Source organism: Rattus norvegicus, chromosome 5 (assembly GCF_021556685.1).
Source record: "Rattus norvegicus strain SHRSP/BbbUtx chromosome 5, alternate assembly SHRSP_T2T, whole genome shotgun sequence".
In the NCBI taxonomy this organism is placed as follows: Eukaryota; Metazoa; Chordata; class Mammalia; order Rodentia; family Muridae; genus Rattus; species Rattus norvegicus.
The window spans coordinates 127,371,846-127,393,566 of record NC_141538.1 but is presented as its reverse complement, the minus strand read 5'-3'; the positions used below and the strand labels follow the sequence as shown (position 1 = coordinate 127,393,566).

The window sequence follows — 21,721 nt, the reverse complement described above, 5'->3', positions numbered from 1 at the left end:
TGAGACACCAGAGAAGTTGAGAATGGCTGACAAGTGGGTTTAAGGCCAGGACAGGGGCTAGATGGGTGCTGGAGAGTTGGAATTTCCTGTGTTCTCAAGGCCCTGCTAAAAGAAACCCAGAGACCCATGTGCAGACTCCTCCCTGCCGTCAAATTGCTGTGCATCCATAGGTAATAATACTGTCAAGGTATTTCCTTTTTAATGGTGGCCGGGCTTGGTGATGCATACTTTCAATCTCAACTCTCAGGTGCTCAGGCAGGGGGATAGCCTGTTCAAGGACAATCTAAGCTACATAGTTTTAAAGGCAGCCTGGATTGCATTGTGAAACCCTGTCTCAAAAAAAAAAAAAAAATCAAGGGGCTGGGGATTTAGCTCAGTGGTAGAGGGCTTACCTAGGAAGCGCAAGGCCCTGGGTTCGGTCCCCAGCTCCGGAAAAAAAAAAACCAAAAAAAAAAAAAAAATCAAACCAACTAAACAAACATAAAAAATAAGAAAGCAGCAACTTTCCTTTGGCTGTTGTCTTTAGTATTTTGGGCATGGACTTCTTTAGGCCTGTCCCAGGTTTGCTCCCTCTTTATGAGTCTAGATGCCTGTGTTGTCTACTTGGAATATTTTCAGCCATTATTACTTGAAATACTTTTCAATGTCCTTTCTCCTCCTGGGACTCCTGAGTGTAGAATGTTAGACACTTGTTATTAACCTCAAAAGTCTGCTGTTTCCCCTGTGGCTTATTTAAGTGGATTTTTTTATTTTATATTTCTTATAGATTATTGTTTATTGGGAAATGGTCTCACTATTTAGTTCTAACTGGTCTGGAACTCTCGGCCCCAAACTCACTGAGATCTGACTGCCTCTGTCTCCTGAGTGCTGGGTGTGCACCACCGTGACTGGCACATTGTTTTTACTTTGTATGTGTGTATGTTTGACCTGCATGCCTATGGAGGCTGGATGAGGGAGTCAGAGCTTCTAGGGTTGGAGTTACAGATGGTTGTGGTCATGTGGTGCTGGGAAGCAAATATGGGTCCTCTGAAGAACAGTCAGTGATCTTAATTGTCCAGCCACTGCTCCAGTTCCCAGTTCAAGACAAGTTTGCTTGTTTGTTTGTTTATTTGAGTTATGTAATCCAGGAACTTGCTGTGTATCAGAGGGTGACAATCTAGCTCCTCTGCTTCAGCGCTGGCATACAGGCCTGCACCACCACGTCTTCATGGATTAAGCAGGTCTTAGGGGTTTGTCCTTGGGTTCAGGATTCTGTCTTCTGTCTCTACTGACTACTGACTTCATCAGACAAACTTTTCAAATTCGGTTACTGGGAAGGAAGAAGTGGGAGACAGTGCTTAGAAGATGTGTTTCAGTGATACTGGAAGAGCACAGGCGAAGGAGATGCACAGTGTATTTTATTTTACTTATTTTTTTTGAGATAGGGTCATACTCTCTATAATAGGGTAGCCTGGAACACAGTATGTAGCTCAGGCTGGACTCGAACTCACAGTACTTCTACTTTTGCCTTCCAAGTATAGGTGTGGGCCACCATGCCCGACTTTGTTGTTGTTTGCAACCAGGTCTTAGTAGCCCAATGTGGCCTTGAACTTGTGATCTTCTGTTCTCTTCCTACTGAGCATGGGAATCACAGTGCTGTGCCAGTACTCCAAGCTCTAAGAAGCTAGATCTTAGACGAAGTTTTGTTTGTTTTTAGACAAGGTCTCCCTATGTAGCCCAGCCTATCTAGGGACTCACTGGGTATTACAGGTTGGCTTTGAACTCAAGTTGATCTTTCTACCTCGGTCAACTAGTTCTGGGATTACGGGTGTGCCCTAACGTGCCCAGCTTTTTATTAAACGTTCTCTCTCTCTCACACAGTAGCACACTCATATAGAGATCGCTGAAACAGGAACATTCTGGAAGGCTACGTTAGGACTTTGGTTGTGGTGCTGGTGTTACATACACATGAATATATCCAAACTCATCAAAATATGCACGTGAAACAAACACCACATTTCTTTTTGTAAAGCAAGGTCTTGTGTAGCCCATACTGGCTTTGAAGTCCAATCTTCTGCCTCTGCACCTCTCAAGTGCTGGGATTACAGATGTGTGACTGTCTCTGCTCCTCTTTCTGTTAAAGATTAATTTAAAAAATATTTTATGCAAATGGATGTGTTGCCTGAATTTTGTTTGTACCGTGTGTGTGTGAAGTGTCTGTAGAGGCCAGAGGAGGGTGTCAGATCATCTGGAACCGGAGTTAGAGATGGTTCTGAGCCGCCATGAGGGCACTGAGAATCAACCCTTTGGAAGATATCCAGTCAGTCTCTTGACTGCTGAGCTGTGTCTCTAGCACTGCTGTCCTCCCCCTCCCCGCACACCCCCTCTCCCCCCTGCTGCCCAGATTTTTTTGAGGAAGGGTTTCTCTAAGATTCTTGTGACTGGCCTGGAACTCGCTTATGTAGACCAGGCTGGCCTGGAACTCACTGAGACCGCCTGCCTTTGCTTCCCAGATGCCAGGATTAAAGGCATGTGCATCACACCCTGTTTCCCTCCTCTCCTCTCGATGAGCAATTCAGTGTAGTGGAGGGCAAGCCTTACACTCTCAGGACTCTATGAAGACGTGTTTTCCTGTGGCAGGATGGAAGAGGAGGGCTGAGGGAGTAGAAATATGTCAGTGAGAGTTGATCTGTCCTGTCAACCTGGTCTTTGGAAAAGGGAGGGAAAGCCAGGCTTGAGACTGTCTGTCTGCTGGGCCCAGGTCCTACTTACTGCCTTACAGGTCATACTAGTCTGTATTACTCCAGGTCAAAAATGCCTCCCTTTGGGGCTGGGGATTTAGCTCAGTGGTAGAGCGCTTACCTAGGAAGCGCAAGGCCCTGGGTTCGGTCCCCAGCTCCGAAAAAAAGAACCAAAAAAAAAAAATGCCTCCCTTTGATAACTATGGTGTGCGCGCGCACGCGTGTGCACGAGCGCGCGCGCACACACATACATACACACACACACACACACACACACACACACACACTCACAATGTGTTTATGAGATAGGGGAAAAAAAGGTGCCGAGTGAAGTGTAGGTCTCTCATCAAGTAAAAGGAGGAAAAATTATAAGTACAAAATCAAGACCAGGGCTTTGGCAAGGGACTTAACATCCAGGAGCCCAAACGTTTTCAACTCCTTGATTACAGGTGAAACAGATTTTGGAGGCAATAGTAAGGCTATTCTTCCTGCTTTGTAGGCATCAGGTATTAGGAGTTAACATGGCTCCCCCTGGCACCAAGGTCCTGACTGTCACAGCTTTTAGCAAAGGGGAATAGAAATATTCCTTTTAATAAAAGAAAGCCTTCTGCAGGCTCACACGCCCTGCCAGAAACCATAAGGTCTCTATAAGACAGGGAACTATTGAACTATTGAAGGGCACGGAGCTGCTGGGGAAAAGCCTCCTGCCCAAACCATTCGCTCACACTAGTAAGAGGAGCTGATCTGTTAACTTGGGACCACATGACATCAGGTGTATATGGCCCTTCCAAAGCCAAGCCATTTAGACGCAGGTTGGTGGAATGAACAAATGATCCAGGAGCCAGTATGCGAGTGAATAAGAAGTGAACGGGGAAGAAAGGGAGCTAGTGAAGGAGTGGACGAGCACAGCAACGTTGAAGAAGGCAAACTGAGAATTCAAGCTGGATCGCGTGCTCTCTGTGTGCAGGTGCTATGGCAGACACCACAGAAGCCAGCAGTGAGCCAGGCAGAGATGGTGCTTGTGGGCATCGAGTTTCTTGCCTAGTGGGGAAGCCAAGATGTGTGTGCTAGGAGAGGAGAAGCCAGCAGGATGGTCTGAGAGCTGACAGGCAGCCCCCACCTGTTTAGGGAACCTTCAAGGGTGAAGATTTAAGTGGTAGATGGGGTGGGGAAATGGAAGAGAGGAGCCCAGCCTGTGGGAGACCCAGACCTGCAGTTGTGGAGTGGGAGATGAGGGGGGTTTTTCAGGAGGGCCATGCAGGGTGATACAGAGGACCCCTTTAGGTGCTAACAACTGGAGACTCTGTTCTAAGGACAATAGGAAGCCATAGTTTAGCCGGTGGGTGGGTGGCATAGAGATGGTCTTGGTCTCTCTTGCCCTGACAGGATTTCTTTTTTTTATGCCTTTCTAGGGGCCCACTCCTGCTTAAGAACACCATGCTGTCTGGTGAGCTGCTCTTACAGATCCTATGGGGGAGGGTGGCCGGGAGGTGGGATCAGATGCCAGGAGATTGGGGAATTCACCCACAGTTAGATTGGTGGGCGAGTAGGTTCCGTTTTCCTGACTGTTGCACGTTCTCTTGCCAGGTTGTAGAATGGATGTTCTGCCTTTGAGACTCTAGGCTGTGAGCACATGCAGAATAGTTTTAATGACTTATGGGCTTGTCCTGAGACTCAGGGATCCTTGTTGGTACTGAGGTCACATGAGCTTGGCTGAGAATCAGATAACCCATACTGAAGGGTTTTTTTTTTTTCTGATTTAATTTTTACTTTTTTTCCCCTCAGAGCTGAGGACCAAACCCAGGGCCTTGCGCTTCCTAGGCAAGAGCTCTACCACTGAGCTAAATCCCCAACCCCCTAATTTTTACTTATATGAGTGCACTGTAACTGTCTTCAGACACACCAGAAGAGGGCATCAGATCTCATTGCAGATGGTTGTGAGCCACCATGTGGTTGCTGGGAATTGAACTCAGGACCTCTGGAAGAGTAGTGGAACTATCTCTCCAACTCCCCCATAACAAAGTTTCTTATTCTCATTCAACCTGTAAGTGGGGGAGATTGCTCATTGGCCCGTTTATTGTGACCAGCTTGTGTGCTGGGCACTATCTGGGAGTTAGAGATGCTCCGGAATCCAGGATACCCACAGTTCCCTCCTCCTCTCACCTCGTTCTTTCTCTTCCCATTCTCTCCGTTTCCCCCTCTTCCCCTTCCTCATGTTCTGTTCTCATTTACATTTTTGGAGATGGATTAGTGTGAACTAATAGCCCAGGCTGGCCTTAGACTATCCTCCTGCTTCAGCCTCCCAAATGCTGGGGTTATAGGTAGGAACCACCATGTCTGGCTAGAATAACTGCAGCTTTTTTTTTTTTTTTTTTATTAACTTGAGTATTTCTTATATACATTTCGAGTGTTATTCCCTTTCCCGGTTTCCGGGCAAACATCCCCCTCCCCCCTCCCCTTTCTTATCGCTGTTCCCCTCCCCATCCTCCCCCCATTGCCGCCCTCCCCCCAACAATCTAGTTCACTGGGGGTTCATAACTGCAGCTTTTGACACCGAGAGCTTGTCTCTGACAGGGCTCAGTCAGTCATTAGTATGAAGGGGGTAAGAATTATGGTAGGAGAGCTGAGCTTGGCAAGGGATAGCGGGAGGTACCAAGCCACAGGCCATGCATGTGTTCAGGACATGAGGTGGTGTGGAGCAGGATGTGGTTAGGTGGTCCATGCCAGGGAACGAAGAGAGAGGGAGGGGACTGGAGAGGCCCTCATCTAGGACAGGCATAGGACAGGTGTTAGCAGGCTGTGTTCATTTTCTCTCTCAGGAGTGCTACAGGGAGCCCCACAGTCAGCAGCTGGAGAAAAGGGACAGTGGCCTTGAGAGGCCTCCAGACTGGACATGGCCCTGAGTCGGGGTACTAGTCTCATTCTCCATGAAGACCCCGAGAAGACACCAAGTCCTAACTCCTGTGAGGTTCCAGGAATAATGTCCAACACCACACCTAGGCCCACCCCAGACCTGACCCTTGCTCCTCTCCCAGCACATGGCGTGGCTCTCGCTCCAGCCCTTCATCCAGCCCTGAGTCCTGACCCAGAGGGAGTCTCTGGCCCAGTGCCTAATGACATCTCCAACCCCAATGCCAGTGGGGCTGCGACTCCATCCTCCATCCAGATCAACACTGCAGACACTGATGACCAGAGTTTGGACCACACCCCCAAGCCCAACTTGGCAGGCACTCTCTGCCCAGACTCACAACCAGTTCCAAGCCTCAGCTCTACCCAGGCCACTGTTTTGAGTCCAGAGAATTCTATTAAGCCATTGTCTGAGGATATCCCCAAGTCCTTCTCAAGCAAGGTTTTTGGTTTGGGTCAGAGTAACTCTAATCCTTCCAGGCCTGAGCCAAACCTATATATCAGGGCTCTTTCCAGAGAAGCCTTGGTCCGGAGTCACACTATCTCCAGGCAGAGCTCACAGACGCCTCTTCTTCTCCCCTCTAACACGTCTTTGGATCGTCTGCACTCTGGGAACATCTCCAAGGTGAACTTGGGCAGAGCTCAAAACTCAAATGAGGCCATCACATTGACTTCACACACTATTTTTGCATCTGTTTCTAAAGAAGCCTTGAGTGCATCCTGGAACACAGGTTCCAAGGGGTCCGTCAATGTGACTTCCAACAGCCAACCCAGGTCTGGCTTAAATGTGACAGTCACCCATGCTTCACATGTCAGCCTGATTCCTGGATCCAGCGAAGGTCTCAGCCTGCACTCCAGTGCCCAAGTACCCAACTCCACTCTCTCTCCATCTTCCTGCATGACACTGATCATGGGCTCTGAGTCTCTGAGCATGGACTCCAGCTTCGTGGTGACTGACACCTCCACCCTGACCCTGAGCAGCCATCGGGATTATTCTGAGGACAACAGCATCCGCACCATGCCCCTGGAGGAAAATCTGGGAAAGTGGGACAGCCTGCAGGGTGTCACAGCTTTCCGAAGCCCTCCTGAGGGTGAGTAAGGAAAAGGAGGTAGCCTTGAAGGACTATAATTCAGAACCATGTGAATGTGGGAAGGGCAGTGGAGAGGAATAAGAAGGGAGCCTCTGGCTGTTATAGCACAGTGGTAATCACCATGTCCTCTAGCCAGCATCTTGGCCAACTGCATGACTTGGGAGTTACTCAGACTTCTTGGGTGTCAATTTCTTTAACTGTAATATGATAATCCTTTTTTTTTCTTTTTTGGACAAGGTCTCACTGTGTAGCTCTGAGTGACCTGGAACTCATAGAGATGCTCGGCTTCTGTCACCTCAGTGCTGGGATCAAACATGTGTGCCACTGGGCAATGGTCCTTCCAGTCTATCCAAATCCTGAGCCCACTCACTGGTCATATGCCCCATTTAAAATGTCTTCCATTTTCTTTATAAATGTCAACCCTTACTCCTAGGCTAAAGTTTGACCAGAGGAGCAGGGAGACTCTGGGCTCTGCTCTGTCGCCTGTGTAGAGATTTGAGGAGTCTGCTCAGGCCCTGACCTCAGAGCCTACAGCTCCCTGCTGATATGCAGGAGGTCTGTGCAGTACAATCTCGCAGTTGGTAGTTCTCTCAGTTCTCCCATATTTTATGGGGACAGGGTCACATGTAGCCCAGGCTGGTCTGAAACTTGCTACATTCTAGAGGATGAACCTGAGCTCCCGATTCTCCTGTCTCAACATTTCAAGTGGAGCAATTACAGGTGTGGCCACCACATCTGGAGTAATCAATAATTTTTTATGTTTCTGCACCAATGCCATATTGTGATGTGATGTGATGTGATGTGATGTGTGTGTGCATGTGTGTGTACAGAGGTCAACCTCAGGGGTCTCTCCTTATGAGCCATTCACCTTGTGTTTTGAGACCACCAGGATCCCTTGGCCAGGAGCTCACTGAGTAGGCTAGGGGCTGGCTGGCTAGGCAGCTCCAGGGATTGACCTGTTTCTGACTCCCCAGCACTGAGATTACACACACAGACTACCATATTGACTTTTTACATGGTCCTGACGATTGAACCCAGGTCCTCGTGGTTGTATGATAAGCGCTTTACTGACTAAGCTATCTCCCCAAACCCCATATTGTGATTCAAAGAAATTGACTTCTAGGCCTAGTGGTCCAAGGCCGTGATCTTGGCACTTAAGAGATGAAGTTGGAGAGAGCAGGACTGTGTGGCCTGCCTGCGTTATATAGCAAGTTCAGGGTTTCTAAGTTGAACACATTGCCTGTGTGGCCAGGAATCCCCTTCTACCAGCTGAGGCTGAGGTTACTAGCAGGCCACCTAGTCTCCTTGTATGCATGTGCTAGGGATCTGAACCCAGGAAGTGCTCTATCCATGAAGCCATCTCCAGCCCCTTAATGTGTTTAAAACGATTTTTTGAAAGCTTACAGAACAGTTGAAGACACATTAAAATCTTTCGTTTTTGAATCACTTGTTTGTAAGCTGCCAAATGACGCCCATCACCCCTAAATGTTCAGCACGTTTCTTTTTTTTTTTTTTCCTTTTGGTTCTTTTTTTCGGAGCTGGGGACTGAACCCAGGGCCTTGCGCTTCCTAGGCAAGCGCTCTGCCACTGAGCTAAATCCCCAGCCCCAGTTCAGCACGGTTTCTTCCCAAAAAGCACACAACGTGAAGACCGTAAACAAGGCATTGATGTTATGTCATGTCGCTCCGCTGAATTCTCACACCTTACTGTGAGAAGTGCCACTCTCTTGCACCGTACCTTAGCCCATGTTCCAGTTCAGAGTCTTGAGATCCTGTCTGGCCTGCCCCATCTCCCTGGTCTTCCCTGCCTTTCATTTCCTTGATGCATGTAGGGTCGTGGATAGCTCTTCCTAAGATGCTGGTCCTGGGCCAGATCATTTGGTAGAAATGGCCGTATGACACATTGGCTTTTCTCACTGGGACACCTCTGGCGGCTCATGGTCTTGATTTTTTTTTTTAACTCTGAAAAGTGAATTTATTTTAAAAAGTTTTGCTAACACTTTGTAAATTTCAATAATTTCCTCAAGTCTAATAATAGTAAACTTAAGTTTCATTTCCTAAATGCTTCTGTGTTAATCAAAAGAACCGATTAAATGTTTTCAAAGGAGTCAACAAACTGCCAAGCCTAGAAAAAGGGGAATGCTAGTGTCACAGACCTCAAGACCTGACAGACACATGAGGTACTTAGACACACACATGCACACGCACATACACACACATACGCACACACATGCACACACACACACAGACACACAGACACACAGACACACAGACACACACACACACACACACACACACACACACACACACACACACACACACACACACACACACCAGGCTAGTCCTCTACCCCAGTCTGCTTGTTCATATAACCAAGGTTGCCTTTCCTATCACAGCTTCAGAGGACTCAGTGAGGGGATGCACAAGGTTTAAGAGGGTCTTGTTGTTTCAACAAAATCCCTGGCAAATGTGACTAACAGAACACAGGTTTATTCAAGGGTACAGTTTATTAGAGAAAGGGAGGGAGTCCCAGTGGTCAGAGGCTTGAGGTAGTGGGTCATACTGCATCCACAGGCAAGAAGCAGAGTTGAGACTAGTAGAATATCCTCCAGGGCAGGAATAGATTCAGTCCTCAATGCTGGAGAAAAGGGGGGCACAAAGGGTGATAAATTATTACTCTTGGGTTGCTTTCCTTTTAGTCAGTCTGGAGCCCTAACCGAGTTCCGTCATAGTTCTGCAAACATCTAGTGGGGGTCCTCCCACCTCAGCTAACTCAATCCAATAATCCCTCACAAATGTGCCCAGAAGCTGTGTCTTTAGTGACCGAGGGTTCTGTCAAACTATAAACTATCCCAAGTTTACACCTTATCAGTTTTACACCTAATTATATCTGTTAGGCAATGTCTGTCTATGCTTTGTCCCTGTAGACTCATGGCCATCTCATCATACAGAGCGAGTCCATTCCAACTTCAAAAGTCTACACGGGCTTTAACAGTTTCAATATCATTTAAAAGTCCAAAGTCTTCTGATACTAGAGCTAGTGCCTTAACGGTGACCTTCTATAAAGTTACAGACGAGTTTGAATACACAGTGGCACAAAGTAACTGCTCCCACTCTACAGAGAAGGTGAATGGCAGGAAAAGATCAGACCAGAGCAGGACCAAAGACCAATGGGCCAAATACCAAATCATACAGTTCTATGTCACCTCCGGAGCTCTTGATGGAACACTCTGGGCTCCAAAGGACTCCAGTGGTGGCTTTCTCCAGCATTCAGTACAGTCTTCTCTTGAGTCAGCTCTATTCCTTTTTTCCCCCCATATATTGGATTTTAATTTACATTTCAAATGTTATCCCCTTTCCTGGTTTCCTGTCCGTAACCCCCCTATCCCATTTCTCCTCCCCCTTCTTCTCCCACCCATCCACCCACCCTTTCCTGCCTCCCCACCCCGACATTCCCCTACACTGGGGCATAGAGCCTCGGCAGGACCAAGGGCTTCTCCTTCCATAGGTGCCCAACAAAGCCATCCTCTACTACATATGCAGCTGGAGCCATGGGCCTGTCCATGTGTACTCTTTGGATAGTGGTTGAGTCCCTGGGAGTTCTGGTTGGTTGGCATTGTTCTTATGGGGTTGCAAGCCCCTTCAGCTCCTTCAGTCCTTTCTCTAACTCCTCTGTGGTTTTGATTCTTTCCGGATGCTCACCTTCATCTGATAAGGAGGCTGCCTCCTGCTCTCCACTGAATAGCCATTGCTTTTTCCTTTAAATATCTTGTGAGCTTTTAAAACATAATTATCCCGCTTCTCTGAACTTTCAATGCATGCAGGAGTTTGTGTTGTCTGCTAGTTTAAAAGCTGCAAACCAGTTGCTATCATTAGATACGGTTTCCTTAGTTTGACAAGCAGAACTTCCTACAGGTAAGCATGCATCTTCCTCCGACATACTCCATCCATCTGAGCTCTCTTCCTTGTTTTCTGGTGCCAGATAGCCCAGGCTCACCCCAGACCTCCCTGGAACCTGGCATTTCCCCCAGGAGCCTTGTTGGTTTCAGCAGAGGATGGCAGTTAGAAGCCAATGTCTTGTACCACTTGTGTTCTCTTCCCCTTCGGCTCAGTCCTCCAGCAGCCTCTGGAAGTTCAGGCAAGATCCTCTTTGAGTCCCAGCTTCCCACATCCTGGTGGCTTTGACCCCAGGTGGATAGAGATCTGTTTTCCTCCAGTGTCCCTTTAAACAGAAGGCTTTTATTGGTGGTCCTCAGCTAAGTCCCCATCACCGGTCCTGTCACTTGGTACTTTACCTCTAAAGTAAAGCACTCCCATGGGCCAAGCTTTGGTTGCAGACCCATCCCTTTTTGAAAAGCAGAGCGGGCAGGGTAAATGCTCACAATTGGGACCCACAGGAAAGACAGGTAGGTGGTCCTTCACTCAAAGCAGCTGACAAAACAGTTGTCAGCCACTGTAACAAGTGTCTATGGACGGGATAAGTCCTGAAGGGCAGGAACAAGTGTTCCGGGAGGATATGTGTGCTCTCTCTTACTGACCCTGGAGGTCAGGAGAGGCCTCTGTGAGGAATGGCAGGCAAGGTGAGGCCTGACAATGGGATCCCTAGGGACTGGGCAAGAAACAACAGCCAGAGTCGAGAAAAGCACTCAACCAGAAGCTTGCCTGGAACTGGACAGAGACCAGTGTAGACATAACCAAGGAAGAAGAGAGAGCAAGGGAGATAAAGCTGGGGAGATGGACAGGGAGCCTGACCAGGCAGGGCCACCACAGCAGGAAAGACTAATGGCATGGAGTTTCATCGAAGGCTTTGGGGGTTGTGGAGGAGGGGTGGGGGCGGAGTGACACAAGCTGATTTACATTTTCCCAAGCTTTGCTGGTCTGTTGAGAAGTAAGGATGGGAGGGACCCAGTGGGGAGGAGAAATGGGAATATGGCACTCTGAGGACACCACACTCTCTGCCCGCTTTCACTGAATCCGTGACGTGTGCGCAGGAACCTCAGAAGATGCGAAGGCGAATGAGTCAGAGAAGAGAGACCATGACAACGACACAGCTCTGGTAAGCTCCCCTCCCTCTGTTCTCCCCCTAACCGGCTGGCATCAAGCTTGTAGCAATCCCCATGGCTCCACCTCCTGACTGGTGAGACGACAGGTTTGTGTCACCCTACCCAGGCCACAGCCTACTTTCTTCCTGGGAACTCAGAGCTGTCCGACGTCCCGAGTGCTCACCAGCTTCTCTTGTCCATTCACCTCCGTCGTAATTTAGTTTGCATCCCTGTGATGCCCGACGGGACAGTTTAAGGGAGGAAAGGTTTAATTGGGCTCACGGTTTCCCAGGGTTTTCGACATCATCACAGTGGAGAAGGCAGGACAGAGCAGCCCGGTTTATGGCAGTGGGAGTGTGTGTCAGAAACTGCCCATCCGGAAGAGCAGGAAGCAGTGACAGTGAGGCAGGAAGTGAGCCGTGTCCCGGAGGCCTCCCCCCAGTGACTGGCTTCTGCCATTCAGACCCTACCTCCTAAAGGACCCTCGGCCTCTCCTAATAGCATCACGTCTGGGGTGGGGACATTCCAAACAGGAGCACGTGGGGGACATCTCAGATTCCAATCACAGCAGTCTCTCCCGTAGAGTCTTCCAGGAGCCGGGAAGCATTGCCTGTCTAGTAGCAGAGCAGTGCTTGGCACAGAGTAGGTTCTGAATAAACGTATTTAACCACGGAGGGACTTGTGGGAGGGGCTCTGGAAGGTACAGAAAAGCTAGAAATAGCTTTACTGAATAAATAATCATGCCCAACCCAGGTCTGGGCCGCGCAGCAGAGATGGCCAGGTCAGTAGGGGCAGACATGAGCTTGACTCAAATGTGGATGTGGTCATGAATGAGGATGTGAGTGAGCCCGGGAGTCAGGAGCAGCCTTCACATCTATAGAACGGGAGTCGAAGTGAGGACCTGTCCGATGCAAGCTCAGTGCCAGTATAGGGAAGGCAATGACTGCCTCCATTCAGAGAGCTAATCCCAACTGCAGGCACAGACTAGCAACCTGACATTCCAGTCTGCAGAAATAGACCTTTTCTCTTATTCTTTTTTTTTAAAGATTACACACACACACACACACACACACACACACACACACACACACACACACACAGTAGCTGTCTTCTGACACACCAGAAGAGGGCATCGGATCCCATTAGAGATGGTTGTGAGCCACCACATGGTTGCTGGGAACTGAACTCAGGACCGCTTGCAGAGCAGTCGGTGCTCTAACCATTGAGCCCTCTCTCCAGCCCTGTCTTATTCTTGTTACTCAGAACTCAGCCTGAATGTCCACTCACGTGAGCAGCCGTCTCTGGCGAGTCATTCTCGGTTGGTCCCCTTCCGCCTTTCTGAACTGGGATTAATAACCCATTGCAGCTCAGCTCAGTCGATGCTGGGAGAGGGGTAAGGATTCAGGGGGTTACCTTCTCCTGGCCGCAGTTCGACTGAGCTCAGCTGGGTGGTTCATCTGTTCTACGTTGCACAGGCAACACTTTGGAGGCTGAAACTCGATTGTCCCTTTCTTGCCAGGCCCCCTCTCTGCATGGGCTCCTTGCTCCTTAGATTAGCCTGGGTTTCCTTCTGGCAATGGTGTCTGGGTTCCAAAGAGGGAAAGCATGTTCTGGGACAAACCCAGACATTCATTCCTTCTACAACAATCGGGTGGCTGGACCTGGAGGAGATTTGTCCACTGATAGGATACATTCAAAAGAACTTGAGGCCATCATTATCCTTCCATATTCTGTATCAGAGCAAGGTAGTTTTCCCCTTCACTGTGTAATGTTAAGTGATTCCTTTTTATGGGCTCTTGTCTTCCTCCTTTAGATGATGGGGATAATGGATTGACACAGGCTAATGTGCTCTTCTTTCTCTCAAGTAGCAGAAGTATCGTGTGATTAGACTTTACTAAAAGACTTAGAAGCAGTGTTACTGATGGTAGAATTTCAGGTTGAGGTGTATGGATCCTTTCTGTCCCTTGGTTGGTTAGTGAGGGAGAGGTGCTTTGTAGCCCTTCACATCTGCTCCTCCAAATGCAGGGCGCAGGAGCCATCATCCTCCTACCTCACCGTCAAGGTTTCCCACCAATCTTCATCCACCCAAACGCCCCCTGCAGAAAGATGTCCCTTTCCTTGGGCTGTGATCGTTTTAATTGTCAGTTTGATAAAATCAAGAATCACCCGGGAAGAGAGTTTCAAGGAGAGATTGCCTAGGTCATGTGCATATGTCTGTGAGGGATTGTCTTGATATTATCAGTTGAGTCATGAATCCCCACCCACTGTGGGTAGTACCATTCCCTAGGCAAGAGATCCTGAACTGTCCCAAGGATGGAAAAAGTGACCCAGCGCCTGACTACATGCATTCTTTGTTCTCTGCTCCTTGACTGCGGGTGTCACGTGACCACTAGTCTAAAGCTTTCATCCTGTGACTTCTCCACCTCTATGTAGGGTCTCCTTACGTAGCTCTGGCTGTCCTGAAACTCACACTGGAGGCCAAGCTGAATTCAATTCACAGAAACCCGCCTGCCTCTGCCTCCAAAGTGCTGGGATTAAAGGCATGCCCCACTCTGCCAGGTTGTGTTGGGGGGTGTTTGATCACAGCAACAGGAACCAAACCGAGACATGAGCCAGTGCCGGGGTTGGGTGGCTGGGGAAGAGCTACCTCAGTGAGCTGTAGGTGTTGGTTGGTTAGAGGGTGCTGCATACGCTGCCTAAGGGGACGGCAGGACCCAGTGGCAGTCTCACTGAGTGGTTCTGCTTCCCTCTGGCCTGAAGGTAGAGAACATCATCTCGTACCAGAAGAATCAGGACGAAGTGGAAGTGACAGGAGAAAAGGAGACAACTGTGAAGATGATGATGGTACGGGAGCCGTAGGTGGGACTGCGGTCCTGGGGTGGAGTTCTGAGGGTGACAGCTGGGGTGAGTTGGGAAGAGGACAGGGACAGGAGGGCAGGCACTTCGGACTCGAGGCTCAGTTCTACCCACTTCTCACTGCCCACACCCAACAAGAGGGAGTATGGACAAGTTATTTCCCTCCTCTGAGCCCCACTTTCCGCATCTTACAAATTTGTGTGCTTATGCCCGCGTCTTTGCTTGTGGGAAGACGCAACCCAGTGGCTAGTCTATTGTGTGGTCTGTGCAGCTTCGAACAGTTATCATTCCCTATTCCCTCACCCGACCCCCCCCCCCGAAACCCCGCCTGATGGCAGCTTCAGAAGATTCCTAAAGCAGTCTCCTCTTAGTGACTCACACAGACAACCACGGAGGCTTACATAGTTATATTCAGTTTTGTGAACCTGAGAGAGAGAGAGAGAGAGAGAGAGAGAGAGAGAGAGGTTAGGGGGCTAGCTCAAACAGCAGTGTTTGCCTCACGAGAGGGTTCCTGAGTTTGAACCCCAAAACACACACGAAAAACAGTCATGGTGACACACATTTATAATCCCAGTGCTGAGAAGACAGAGACCGGCTCTCTGGCCAATCGGACTAGTCTAACAGACTAGTTTTGGATCCTAGCAAGATCCCTTGCCTCAGAAACCAAGGCTCCTGAATAATGATACCCTTTGGCCTCTGCACACATGTGCATATGAACACACACACACCTTGCATACATATCTGCCCATACATGCTACATTACAAAACTGACACTCATTGAACCTCTACTGTGTGTAGGAATTAGATACGAAGCAAAAAAATAGGACATTTGAGGGATTTGATTAGACAGCTCTCAAGGCCGTGCCTGGAGCTTCTTACTCGGGTCAGTTCCATGGTTCAGCTGTCAGTCACCAGAAGGGCACCATGGGAATTATCCTCATTGTTCTCTCTATCCGAAAGACACAGGTCAGAGCAAAGAGTGTTTCCAGTGGTCTTGAACTGGGCTTGACATTGATCTGGGCAGAAAGCTGGCTCTCCTACCTGTCCCGTGGGAGAGTGTGCCCAGGCCAAGGACCCCATGGCCTACTGTCAGAGCCTGGAAGTCAGCTACGACTGGCTCTCACTGTCTCTGTGGTCCCCATCCAGAGAAAGATTCAGGAGGAGCCGCTGGATTCCCTTTTGAGTCCTGCTCGACGGCAGGCCATGGAGATCCTGGCACAGCTGAGGTATCTCTGTCTGCTCTCTTCCAAGCTTTGCCCCTTCTCACAGGCCTGCTCACTCCGAGCCTTCCCCCTCCCCCTGCCCAGTCTCCATGGAGCTGTTGCTTCCACACCCGTGCTCACACCTCAGCGTGCCCTGTGTAATCTCCAGTGGCCTACCTAAGTCATGTGTCCTCTTCCGCACACTGCATCCTGGGGCCCTTCCTCACTCCACACCTGGCATCCCGTCTCTCCCAGTCACACCAAGCCTATCCTGAGCGTGCGGGAGAGGGTAGAGCTGGTGAACACCTGTGTGCGGAGCGTCTTCTCACTGCCCTCGGTGCAGGCCATGCAGGAGAAAGACGAGTCCAAGGCAGAAGTCATCCAGGTGAGTTGGACCCTCCTGGAGGGTCTTTAGCTGTGGGGCCATCCTCAGAAAGGACAAGTCACAGGGATGAGTGGGGACTTTCTATAGATAGCTCCCTTACACCTTGGCTGAGTGGCCTGGAGCAGCTCACCTCGCCAGGGTCAGTCTGAACAGACGCTTGATAGCTACTCAGCAGAAGAGTGAATGATTGCAGTAATGGCCCCCTTAGGAGGGTCCTGTCCACTTGTAAGCCCTGTCCTGTGTCAGGGATATAGACAGATGCTGTAAGGCTGTAGGAAGTGGGCAGGATTGTAGGGTAGTACTGAGGACTGTGCTGTATCGAAGAAGACTGGGGAAACTGGGCAGATCCTGGAGAACAGAACCTCAAAGGGGGGTTGGCAAATGTCTTTAAGCCTCTGCAGACTTAGTCCTGGAGGTACGAGAGCAGGGGATCCTTAGGCATAAGATACAAGGAGAGCTAAAGTCAAGCGGGAGGTTGAATGAGAGGGGGTCCAGCTGTTCAGCTGCCCTTTCTCTCAGCAGGTATTAGACACGTTCCCCTCCAAATCCCTGTGAGAGTCTTGCAGTAGTGTGAGGGTAGAAGAGATGGATGCCATCAAAGAACCAGTCAAATCCAGAATCTCAGGAGTAGTCAGTGCTGCATGCATAAATTATGGGGTATCAAAGAGAGTATGGGATGAGGGGCACTGTGGAGGGAAGATGGTTTCCTGGAAGAGGGTGGCATAGAGAACCTGTACAGAACCCATACCAACTGCCAGGATGACAAGAAGCGATGTGACTAGAGCCTGCAGGGTGAGACAGGACCTCTGAGAAGCGAGCTGTAGAATGAGAAGGGGTGGGGCCACACAGACAGATAGCCTCTAGGGTCTGGATTCTCACGCTGGTGCCCTGAGAGGACCCAAGGTAATGGTCAGAAACCTTGCTGTGGAAGGAACAGGCAGCCCTCTTGTAGTTACAAGTATTGCCAGCAGAGGGCAGTGGTGTCTAACAAGCTGGGCAGTAGAAAGGAAGTGGGAGGTAGCGGTGGTAGGGCTTGCTTGACGGTTGTGGTGTAACCCTAAGGGCCGCTGGAATCAGGGAAGACTCCAGTGTAGAATCATAAAGGGGTTAGACTTGGGAAGTCCACCTAAGGAGAGGACATAAGAAAGACGAGGGTCTTGCCAGAGCTGATAGAAACCACCACTCAGCCTTGTCTGTGCTTATAAGGCAAATTCAGGACTGGTATGGCCAAATGGGGAGGAATCTGGGCAGAGGGGACACAGCTTCCCTAAGGGTAGCTCGGGGATCTACGTGGGCCTAGAAGAAACTGTTCAGCCAAGAAGCGGAACACCTTTGAGAGAAGAGCCTGATTGGCCTGGCAGCTCTTCAGCTTTAACAGTCTTTGGAGACTTGGCCTTTTAGGACTCTTTGTTCCTTGCCCTGTGACCTTGGATAAGGATTCCTGGATTGGTAAATGAGAAAAACAATTCAAAGACAAAATGATGGGAGGATGCTCAAATTACAGGCACTCGTCTGCCTTGTGTTAGGCAATGAGTGCCTGGCGTCTCTTTCTCCTCCCCTCTGGTAGGAAGTCCAGGGACACTAATCCCCAATTTGTTGCTAAAGAAATTAGGTGAGGCACAGAGGAGGGCCCAGAAAACAGCTTTTATGTGTCCAAGTGCATCCTCCTCTTGAACCCCCCAACCCGGGGTGTCGGGCTGGAGGCTGTGCTGGGGGCTCCCAGCAGCTCTGTCCTCCTCCTGTCCACAGACACTTTACCACCAGACCTTGGATTCCTTGCAGAAACTTCTGAATGCCCTCTTCATTGAAGACCCCACTCCTGCTGGGCTGAAGAGCATCCTGGAGGTGCAGTCCATGGAGGCTGGGGAGGGGGAAGAAGGGAGAGGGAAATAGGGAAATGGCTTCATACAACTGGGAAGTGAACCCTGAGAGTGATGTCATCTTAAGCCGGTGCCCTGCTTCTGTGCTGTATTTTATGTTGTTTTACTTAGTTTTTGGGTAGCATTGAGGATTGGACCCAAAAACCCTTGTACCTGCTAGGAAAGGACTCTACCTCTGAGCTGCGGTAAAGGCTCGCTTCTTCTTTTCCAGTTTATCTGTGCACAATGTCACACTGAACTGCCCAGTACTGCCTCGAACTTTTGATCCTCTTGTCTCAGCTTGCCTGAGTCGCTGGGATCATAGGCCTGAGAGTTCAGTCCATTCGAGGTCTGCTATTCCCCTATAGCTTCCCCCCAACCCCCTGCAGCTACTGCTCTTGCCCCACCCCTTTCTCCAAGCTTATCCCTGTCTCTTTCATCTCTCTTCATTGACCCCACCTCTTCCTTGGCTCTGAGTCCTCTTCTCAGAGGAGGAGGAGGACTGTGGCAAATTGCCTTCTTACTTCCTCTGGAAGTTTCTTGCAGGCTTAACCATAGACAGCACGAGCTGTCAGACAATGGTAGCGGAATCTCTCCCTTGTCCCCACAGCCCCTAGGGCCCTGGATGAATTCTGGGAAAGTGCACGAGCGAGCTCGGGCTGTGAACAGCAATGTTTCTGTGTTGAACTATACGCTCGTGACCCTGCCCTTCTTTGTGAGTATTCCTGGAGGGGTGGACACTCCGGTGACTTCTCAGTCGACCCTCTGTGGCTGGGCGGGTAAGTCTTCTTGCTCTGCACTGTGTAGCTACAGACTCCCTCCCTGTGATTGTGACACTAACAGGTATCCTCAGGGTTCCCAACGCTGGGTCTTCTGCTGGGGAGGCTCCTTCTTCGAATCGGGGATCCTGATGAAGAGATCGGCCGGGAAGCTCTGGATGGCATCACCATCCTCTACACCATCTTGGATCTCCAGAAACGTATGCCCAAGTCAGGTCCCTGGCCACTGCACAGCTGGGGAGAGGGGCCATGGTGGTTCAGTTGGGCTGATGGAGGCAGGCATCATGGGTCAGATGGAGATTGGGAGCTGATGGGAAGCTCCTATCTCCATGGAACCAGGGGCAGAGATACAAACTAGCCACTGTTTTTAATGTTTTTTAAAAAAAGATTTATTTATTTAATGTATAATGTAGCTGTCTTCAGGCACACCAGAAGAGGGCATCAGATCCCATTACAGATGGTTGTGAGCCACCATGTGGTTGCTGGGATTTGAACTCAGGACCTCTGGAAGAGCAGTCAGTGCTCTTAACCGCTGAGCCATCTCTCCAGCCCCTAATGTTTGTTTTTAAGATACGATCTTACTCTATAGCTCTGGCTGATCCCCAACTTTTTTTTTTTTTTTTGGTTCTTTTTTTCGGAGCTGGGGACCGAACCCCGGGCCTTGCGCTTCCTAGGTAAGCGCTCTACCACTGAGCTAAATCCCCAGCCCCAGATCCCCAACTTTTAATCCTCCTGACTTACCTTCTCAGGTACTGGGACTACAGGCACGTACTGCCCTGTGTAGACGGCAGTTCTATCCTGACAGAACTGGCCTTCAGTTAGCTGAGCTTTCCCATATTGTTCCAACCTTATTCTCCTTCCCAGGGCGCCATGTGTACGCAGGCATGATGGCCTGATGCCTTCTTCTCTGGTCTTTTCTACTAGACTGTAATGTCATGAGTGTAAGGCAGGGTTCTCTGGTCTTTCTGAGTCTAGCCATGGGCTGGCATCTGCTATTATTCAGTGACTATGCATGGGAGTTAATGAAGACCAGGTCCTACGTTAGAATCTGGAGCCTGTAAGTGAACGAACGTCCCGAGATTAGGTTTCAGGGAGCTCCTGAGATGGTCTGAGCCTACGGTTCCCAGGGCTGCACAGGTCAGCTGCCTCCGACCGCACACCTTTCTTTCTCCTTAGTCCCGATTCTGTCTCAACCAGGAAACCTCGGCTGGTTTCTTAGTTTCTCCTGGCTCTGGGGGCAGAATGGCCTGCATATCAGACCTGGCTTTGGAATGGCCTGCATATCAGATCTTGGACTTTCCCAGCTGGCTGACCTCTTCTGTACATTTCTCTGTAGATTTCCTCATCTGTACAGGATTATGGTAGAGTGAAATTCATAGCTTATTGAAATATTAAATGGTATTCTTCATACACGTTACTGGGAAGAGACCAGCTCAGGGTCTTATGTCATAGGCATTCATCAAATAGAACTCTCTTCTCTTCATGTCCCCCGCTTTCTGGGATATGTCTGGGTCCCTGCTCTTTCTCATTTCTAGCATTTGGGGCAATGTTTCTTAAGAGATTCCTCTCCTGGCCTGGAGGCATTCATGGCTCGTAATCGGTGGGCAAAAGGTAGGCTATGATGTGATCAGCCCTAGGACGGGGATTGTATAACTCAAAGTGAGGCTGCCAAAGACGGCTGGAAATGTGTGATACCCAGATTAACTTAATCCACATTCAGTGGACATCGATTAATTTCTAGTGTTATTGAGTATGATCTGTCCTGCTGATATCCTGGTTGAACTGAATGCCTTGTATTCTTTGGGAGAGCCTCAGGCCACAGTGATGCTGGAGAAGGAGAGCATTAGCTTGGGTTGGCCATCTGTGGAAAGTGAAGGGCCTTGCCTGGAACTGGTTCTGCCTGCTCACAGAGCGCTAGCTCCTTTCCTGCCGCCAGAGCATGCTCTGTGTGCTCGCACAGCCTCGGCGAGCCTTTCTCAGGCCCAGGCTTTGTGTAGATTGAGCAAATTCAGGCCTGACTTTGACACAGGCATAGTCCTTAAGTGTGTTTCCTTCCACAGATGACCCAGAGGCCCTCCTCTGTACCAGGCCTTGCTCTAGATCTGGGTATACAGCTTTGAAAAGAGATTCATTAAGCGCCCCTCCCTTTGGCTTACCTTCTCATCGCTAAGAAACAGACAATAGGGGGGTTGGGGATTTAGCTCAGTGGTAGAGCGCTTGCCTAGGAAGCGCAAGGCCCTGGGTTCAGTCCCCAGCTCCGGGGGAAAAAAAAAAAAAAAAGAAACAGACAATAGGCAAAACAAACAGGAAAGCACTGAGGAAGTCAGGCGATAAACTCCAGGGACAGACAGACAGTTTTCAAATGCTCTTGCCAGTACCAGGCACATGCCGGCAATTCCAGAACTGGATGGGAAGTGTAAGGCCATGCTGGACTGGGGACCCTGCCTCTATGAACAAATAATATGGATTAGATATGGTAGTGCACACCCTCAGCACAAAGAGGGTGGAGGCAGAAGGCTCAGGAGTTTAAGCCATCCTCAGCCGAGTAGGGAGTTTGAGGCCAGACTGGATTATGTGAACCTCTGTGAATAAACAAAAGCAAACAAAAGCAACAATAAAAACACGGCCACCGACACAATAGCATCGTATTATAAAGCTGTGGACATTCAGTGGTTTACAGTGCTTACCCATCGTCTGTCAGGACCTGGGCTCCATCTCAGGACAAAGTGGAGGAGGAGGAGGAGGCGGGAGGTGACACACCTTTAATCCCAGCACTCTGGAGGCAGGGGCAGGTGGTTCTCTGTGAGTTCAATGCCAGCCTCCTCTACAGAATGAATTTCAGACCAGCCAGGGCTACATAGTGAGAATCTGTCTTTTACAA

The 21,721-nt window shown here is 49.6% G+C and overlaps 1 protein-coding gene across 39 annotated transcripts in view; it reads left to right on the top strand.

The window, feature by feature from the left end:
- The window catches only part of Mroh7 (maestro heat-like repeat family member 7), a 48,010-nt gene that overhangs the window by 3,812 nt on the left and 22,477 nt on the right, over positions 1-21,721 (top strand). For 16 of the 39 annotated variants that reach the window (XR_015619510.1, XR_015619514.1, XR_015619513.1 and 13 more), the window contains 10 exons: positions 100-170; positions 4,133-4,167; positions 5,540-6,718; positions 11,709-11,773; positions 14,520-14,603; positions 15,762-15,841; positions 16,073-16,202; positions 17,952-18,047; positions 18,672-18,776; positions 18,905-19,040. Coding sequence is in view for 27 of the 39 variants with exons in the window: in XM_087548136.1 (XP_087404262.1) it covers positions 5,614-6,718; positions 11,709-11,773; positions 14,520-14,603; positions 15,762-15,841; positions 16,073-16,202; positions 17,952-18,047; positions 18,672-18,776; positions 18,905-19,040 (1,801 nt within the window). In the remaining 12 variants the exon portion in view is untranslated. 39 annotated transcript variants of the gene reach the window in all.